General features: G+C 57.4%; 2 protein-coding genes across 2 annotated transcripts; one reads left to right on the top strand and one right to left on the bottom strand.

The window, feature by feature from the left end:
- Positions 1-38: 38 nt before the first annotated feature.
- MPDU1 (mannose-P-dolichol utilization defect 1) lies at positions 39-3,585 on the top strand. Its single transcript, XM_059996850.2, has 7 exons — positions 39-285; positions 1,449-1,514; positions 1,703-1,835; positions 2,157-2,242; positions 2,352-2,470; positions 2,635-2,745; positions 2,885-3,585. Exons 1-7 carry the CDS (start codon positions 183-185, stop codon positions 3,008-3,010), a joined length of 744 nt encoding a protein of 247 aa, XP_059852833.1. The 5' UTR covers positions 39-182; the 3' UTR covers positions 3,011-3,585.
- On the bottom strand, positions 3,577-5,597 carry SOX15 (SRY-box transcription factor 15). Its single transcript, XM_059996851.1, has 2 exons — positions 4,619-5,597; positions 3,577-3,978 (listed from the first exon to the last, which is right to left on the bottom strand). Exons 1-2 carry the CDS (start codon positions 5,143-5,145, stop codon positions 3,810-3,812), a joined length of 696 nt encoding a protein of 231 aa, XP_059852834.1. The 5' UTR covers positions 5,146-5,597; the 3' UTR covers positions 3,577-3,809.
- Positions 5,598-6,491: the final 894 nt, after the last annotated feature.

Below are 6,491 nucleotides of genomic sequence, written 5' to 3' on the forward strand. Positions count from 1 at the left end.
GCGCGTCCAAAAACGTGCTCTCCGGGCGAGAGCTATTTTACGCGAACGAAGGTGGGATGGAGTAAGGCAAGAGCAGCAGCCCTGTTTAATCGCGAGAAGACGGGAGGCGGCGTGCCCAGAGCGCGCATGCGCATCGTAAGTCAATGGCGGTTTGAGGGGTTGGCGGAAGCTAGCCTTTCAATATGGCGACCGAGGTAGACGGGCTGCTCAAACGGGTGCTGGTGCCGATTCTTTTACCTGAGAAATGCTACGACCAAATTTTCATCCAGTGGGACTTGCTTCACGGTGAGTTTTATTCGGCATCCGGTCAAAATTGTGCTTCAGAGCCCTCCGGCCGTAAATAGGGCGTGAGTGCGGACTAAGTGACAGCAGTGACAGCTGCCACGGCGCGCGGGGCGGAAGTCGCTTCTGAGAGGGGCGGATATGTCTCGGGCTCCGTAGAGGGAGGACTCCATATTTGAGCGAGAGAGGGGAGTCGCCGGGTGGGAGTAGTTCTTTGGTTTAGCGACGGTGGAAGACGAAAAGACTCAAATTTTACAAAACAAAGTTTAAAATCTGATTAGATCGTTCCAACCTGTAATAGATCTCTATACCTTCAGGAGCAAGGTTACACCTGATTCAAAGCCTCTGATGAATCCAGGCCTTCTGCGGCTCCCCCAAGAATCCTGCCATCCCAGTGGCTTTCCTTCCAGCTTCCACGTTTGCTCATGGTCGAATTTTGGAATTAACTTGTCTGCCTTCCTCCTTCTATCTACGAGGCGACGCCAGAGCAAAACCTGCTTCTGACGTCAGACCTTTAGGGAAGCCTTCGCGGTCTGCCCGCGTCAGTTCTTGGTACCCCAGCTGTGCTCCCGGGACAATGTTTTAGCCGCGTTCAGGACCCACGAGAATCTGACTACTACTGGGCCAGGCACCTTGGGGATAGGGCTTCAAGGCTAGAGAAGATGTCGGTGGCTAGAGCATAAAAGCAAGCCCTGGAAGGGTCAAGTCCCTGAGTAGGGGCCAGAGACAGTGTTCAGGAATGAGTGATACAGAGGAAACCTATCCTTGGAGAAAGAAGACATGTGAAGTGGATTGCCTAGTGGCTCAGAGGCGGGGAATAAAGGATCAGAGGACGTTTGGGCATTGCTCAGCTCTATACAGGGAAGCAAGGGAGAGGTTTGGAAGTCAGATTAAGGAGTTTAGATGTGATGGCAGGGAATGGAGGGTTGGGTCAGAAAAAAGGAATGGTAAAAGCCGTTTTGGAAAGTCACCTTGTCTGAACGTGATATGATTTGGAGTAGGAAGAACTAGGCCTTTTTCACCTGCCTCCAGACCACCCAAGGCTTCCTTTGTGTGGGTATGTCAAGGTCTTAAGGAGCACTTCAAGCCTTTAGACCTGAGCTGCCTCCTGGAACCCCTGGCTTGGGTTCCGTGTCATCTCTGCTTACCTCTTTTTCTCTTCTTAGTTCCCTGCCTCAAGATTCTCCTCAGCAAAGGCCTGGGGCTGGGCATTGTGGCTGGCTCACTTCTGGGTATGTTTCTTATCATCTTCCCTTCCTGTTTTTGGGAGGTGGGTGGAGTGCTAAGATGCCATGAACTGGATGGGTCCCTTAACCAGAAGCGGGGCTAACATGCCTCCCAGTCTGCTCTGTAGCTGTCGTGCTGCGCTCCCAAGGGATGTCAGCCCCTCAGCCCTGCCCTTTTCATCCTCTTTCTCCAGTAAAACTACCCCAAGTGTTTAAAATCCTGGGAGCCAAGAGCGCGGAAGGGTTGAGTCTCCAGTCGGTAATGCTAGAGCTGATGGCGTTGACTGGGACCATGGTCTACAGCATCACCAACAACTTCCCCTTCAGGTGAGGGGCCCCGCCCTTTATCTCCTAGGGTAAATGGTCACAACTCTAGTAAGGATTAGGGTGAGGGAGGTAAAAGGGCAGGAAAGCTTAAGCCTTTCTGGAACTCTAGCCATCATCTATGGTGATGAGAGGAGGTGAGAATCCCAAGAATGCCCAGTTTCCTATCCTGGGTCAAGCGGGTGGGGGCTGCCGGGAGGAACCAGCAGGGCTGTGGAGGACAGGGAATAATCAGAATTGGGTCCCCAAGATGGATGGGCTATGGAGGCTTTCCCTGCCTCTTTCCAGGCCCACGTTTCTTCCCCCCAACTCTTGACTCTGCAGCTCTTGGGGTGAAGCTCTGTTCCTGATGCTCCAGACGGTCACCATCGCCTTCCTGGTCCTGCACTACAGAGGACAGACTGTGAAAGGTGCTGAGGATTGAGCCAGGAGCTGGCTGCAGCTGTTGGGAGCCTTGCTGGGAACGCAGGCCTGGGAAAGCCGCAGAGGTTGCTGACTCCTTATCTCCTTGTCTCCCAGGTGTTGCCTTCCTAGCGTGCTCCGCCCTGGTCCTGCTGGTGCTGCTTTCACCACTGACGCCCCAGGCTGTAGTCACCCTGCTCCAGGCCTCCAACATGCCTGCTGTGGTCGTGGGAAGGGTGGGTGCTGGGAACAAGGGAGAGGATGTTGGGAAGGGGGACTGGGTGAGGAGCAGAGGGGAAACCCAAAGTTTGGGGGTGTTGGACTGAGGGGAATGCAGAAATGTCATGGGAACATTGGACAAATTCAGATGACAAAACGAAGGGTCTCAACTCCTCCCCAGCTGCTCCAGGCAGCCACCAACTACCGCAATGGGCACACGGGCCAGCTGTCAGCCATCACAGTCTTTCTGCTCTTTGGGGGCTCCCTGGCCCGAATCTTCACCTCCATTCAGGTGAGTGCACCTCCTCCCCTCTAGAGGGCACCATAACCTCACCTTACTTCTCTCTCTCCCCATGGACTTGAAGCTGCTCCCTCTCTGGAGCCCTTTTTGGCTATGCTGAAGAGTAACCCTAGCCATGTCTCTCACCCAGGAAACTGGAGACCCCCTCATGGCTGGAACCTTTGTAGTCTCTTCCCTCTGCAATGGCCTCATCGCTGCCCAGCTCGTCTTCTACTGGAATGCAAAGGCTCCCCACAAGAAGAAAAAGGAGCAGTAGTTGAGCTGGCTCCTGGAGCACATTCCATGTTTCTATTCATCCACCCAACCTTGGGATCCTTCCCGTCTGAACCAGTCTGCTGGTGTGACTTTTAATCATTCCCTGTTCTTCTGCAATTGCAGCTTTAGTGGAAATGCTTGGTTGACCCAGATCCTTAGAAACGATAGGGGAAGAGATTTACGGGCTGACATTTAATCATTTAGCTGAGATTCTTTCTTTAGCAGAAGTTTCCAGCTACTTGCCTATTCTGGGCAAAACTCTTACCCTGTCCCCCCCATTTCCCCACTTCCCTTCTGACCCTAGAGGACAGAGGCTGGACAGTGGAAGGGAATAGGTGCTTGTGGGTTCCTCCCTCCCGCACCCTGGCTCAACTGTCTCCTGGACCCCAGTGCTTGGTGGGGGAAGGGGGAAGGGGGACAGAAGAATGACTGACTCAGGCAGGGCCCCAGGGTGGGGTGTGAAGGTTCCTGCTCTGGCAGGTCCAGGCGGAAGGGAGTGGAGACTGCTGGTTCCTGCTGCAGTAAAGGTGAACAGAGATGGTACAATAAAGACTCAGAGACGTGGTGTAATCGTACAAAACTGTGTTCAGCCTACAAAAAAAAAAAAAACTGTCTTTTGTTCCCACTGGCTTTCAGGGCTTTGGGGGGTACTGCCCACCTCCTCTGAACTGTGGTCCAACAGTTCTAGAACAGGGTTTGCAGCCTGGGAATGGTGGTGGTGGTGGTGGTGGTGGTATTGGGGTGTTTCTGGGTAGAAAAGGAGGATGGAAACCTCTCTGGGAGGTCCATGTCCATGAGGGTTAGAGGTGGGTTAGGGGCATGGGGGCCCCTGGGAGGGGAGGGTTGTACAGAGTGGGAGAGCCTGGGGGTGGGTAGGGGCTGTAAGGGGGGAGCAGCTCCCCCTGGAACCTTGGGTTACTCTGAGGGAGAGAGCACGGCGAGGAGGCTTCCGGTTTACAGTGGGAAGCGCTGCAAAGAGAAACACCGGGGTTAGAAGGCACTTGGTCCCCTGGGTTGGAGGTGCCGAGGAGGGTCCCCAGCTCGCATGTGGGGGTGGTTCTGAGCAGCTCTGCGCAGACAAGTATAACTTGTCACCCACCTACCCATCCCTGGCTCTCCGGGTCCCGCCGGTAGGGAACCGGACCCCAGGACGGCTTAGAGCAGCGCCGCCGCCGCCGTGTTGGGGCACGCTCAAGAGCGAGCTTGCGTGCTGCGCGCCTGTTTTCCTCTTTTGGGGCGGCAGGCCAGGAAGGGGTAGAGCTGGGCTTGGCCTGTCCTTGCCCCGGGGGCTGGGAGAGGAAGCTGGGTCACACGAGGGCCAGAATCGGGGGTGGGAAACGGGAAATTCTGGTAACTAGAACACGGTCACATCCAGGGCACTGTGGTCTGCTCCTGCGGTGCCGCCACCAACAGACTATGATGGAAACGTCCTCTAGAAAGACCCTGGCTCCCCGGAACTCTCCCACCCTTCACGGAGCGCCCCCCAAACTTCTCCGGGTGTGTCCCCTTCTTGGGTGGGGGGGCCCCTGCCAGCCAGGCCCTCTGGTATCCGCCCCCACCCAGGCTGCAGGCGGGGGGCACGTCCTCATTCCGCTCCCCGGGCACTCACCCGTAACCGCCAGGCAGGTAGGCTGTCGAGTAGTTGGGGGGCTGGTACCCAAAGCCTCTGCTCCCCTGGGTGGTCGTGTACCCGGGTCCCCAGACAGGCCCGCCGCCAGCCACGCCGCCGCTTCCCTGGCCGAAGTGGGGCGACCCGGGGCCCGCGCTCTTGGTCTTGCGCCGGGGCCGGTACTTGTAGTCGGGGTAGTCGCGCAGGTGCCGGGCCCGGAGCCGCTTAGCCTCTTCCACGAAGGGCCGCTTCTCGTCCTCGCCCAGCAGCTTCCACTGCGCGCCCAGACGCTTGGAGATCTCCGAGTTGTGCATCTTTGGGTTCTGCTGCGCCATCTGGCGGCGCTGGGCGGAGCTCCACACCATGAACGCGTTCATGGGCCGTTTCACCTTCTCCAAGGGAAGCCCCCCGGAGACCACTGGGCTCCCGGCGCCCTCCCGCTCCTGGGAGCCCGAGGACGAGGAGTTAGGGGCTGTGGGAGTGGGAGGTTCCAGCCTCCAGGCCTGTGAGGAGCCGGGTAGCGCCATCGGGGGTGAAGGGAAGCCTTAAGAGGGCGTCTTACACGCCCTCCCCTCCAAAGTGAAACGTTGATCCCCAAACCCGGTATCCTTAAAATGGAAGTGCCTTCCTAGTCCGGAGTCGTTACAGAGAGACTCGTGTCCTTAAAAGGTATATATATCGTCCCCAAGTTCAGAGTCCTTATAATGGAGCCCCTGCCACCAATCAATCCGGCACGTTTGGGGAGTCGAGCGCAAAATCCGCTGTCCGGTACCCAGTCTTGGATAGGCTGTGCTCTTTCCTTGTGGCCGCGGGGTCCCCGACCCTGCCTCGCTCCCCCTATTAGCTGCCGGCCACCGGCCCGGGCTTCGGTGAAGGCGGTAAAACTTCGCGCTCTGGGGTCCCGCAGCTGCCAGGAGGCACAGCCCGAGTGCCACAGCCCTCTCACCTGGCCTCAGCGTCTGTGACTGCCGGGTGCGCCAGGCCCGGGAACTGCTTTTAACGACTGACTCCTCCCTACTCCCTCCCAGCCGACCGCGCCTCCTGAAGGGCGCCAACCTCCCCCTCCCTTAGGCCAACCAGGTGTCCTGTTCTTCCCAGCCCCCAACACTCCCCCCCCCAGGGGACCACGCCTCCTCCCCACCCAAGACCCAAGTCAGGCCTTCCAGCCCCAGTGGCTCTGAACAGCTACCCCTCCCTTCTTAAGCACTGGCAATTTAAAGTCAATGCCTTTGCACAACGGATCAGGCATCTGGTGATCAAAAGCCCTCAGGCTCAGAGTTGTGCTGGGAGGGAGGTGAGGACACCCAACCCCCCAATCCAAACCAAACTCTTTTCTGGTGCCTCCTGCTCCTCAAACCCCTAACCTGGCCCGGGGCAAAAAAGTCTGGCAGTCAGGAGGTAGGCAGGCCATTTTTGCTTCCTGAGGTGCTTGGGTGGTGATTCAACCCCTTTCCAGGTGAGAAAATTTAAACCCTCCCCACTATAGCCCCCAAACCTAGGTTTCTCCACTGCATGTTTTATTTCTAATCCTCAGAGTTGGGAGGCAGGGAGCAAGGAAGCCCAGGATGACCCCTAAGGCTGCGAGGTCAGCGATGTGGATGCTGGAGAAAAAGCCTGGATCCAGGGCACAGAACCAGCAGGAATGAGGGCTGGACACCTAGGTCCCAGAGGCTGTCTTGAGGGAACCCTGCTCCCCACTCTGCCCAAGGCCCAGCCCAAGCCCCAGGCCTCAGGTAATCGGATTAAGCAGCCTGCCTTGGCTCTCACCCCTTAGCAGGAACAGCTCCAGCTTTGAGCAGCCCTACCTAGCCCGCTGTGACTCAGGGTATAGGAGTGGCCCAGCTCCCTCTACCAGCAAACCTGGGGGAGGGGA

The sequence above is a fragment of the Delphinus delphis genome, chromosome 19, assembly GCF_949987515.2.
Source record: "Delphinus delphis chromosome 19, mDelDel1.2, whole genome shotgun sequence".
In the NCBI taxonomy this organism is placed as follows: Eukaryota; Metazoa; Chordata; class Mammalia; order Artiodactyla; family Delphinidae; genus Delphinus; species Delphinus delphis.

What these genes read in the sequence shown, in the direction of transcription:
- SOX15 (XM_059996851.1), bottom strand. Translation starts at nt 5,145, where the DNA reads ATGGCGCTACCCGGCTCCTCACAGGCCTGGAGGCTGGAACCTCCCACT. An exon ending in TACCTGCCTGGCGGTTACGG is followed by an intron (nt 3,979 to 4,618) that starts GTGAGTGCCCGG and finishes TTCTCTTTGCAG; the next exon opens with CGCTTCCCACTGTAAACCGG.
- MPDU1 (XM_059996850.2), top strand. Translation starts at nt 183, where the DNA reads ATGGCGACCGAGGTAGACGGGCTGCTCAAACGGGTGCTGGTGCCGATT. An exon ending in CAGAGGACAGACTGTGAAAG is followed by an intron (nt 2,243 to 2,351) that starts GTGCTGAGGATT and finishes CTTGTCTCCCAG; the next exon opens with GTGTTGCCTTCCTAGCGTGC. An exon ending in GAATCTTCACCTCCATTCAG is followed by an intron (nt 2,746 to 2,884) that starts GTGAGTGCACCT and finishes TCTCTCACCCAG; the next exon opens with GAAACTGGAGACCCCCTCAT.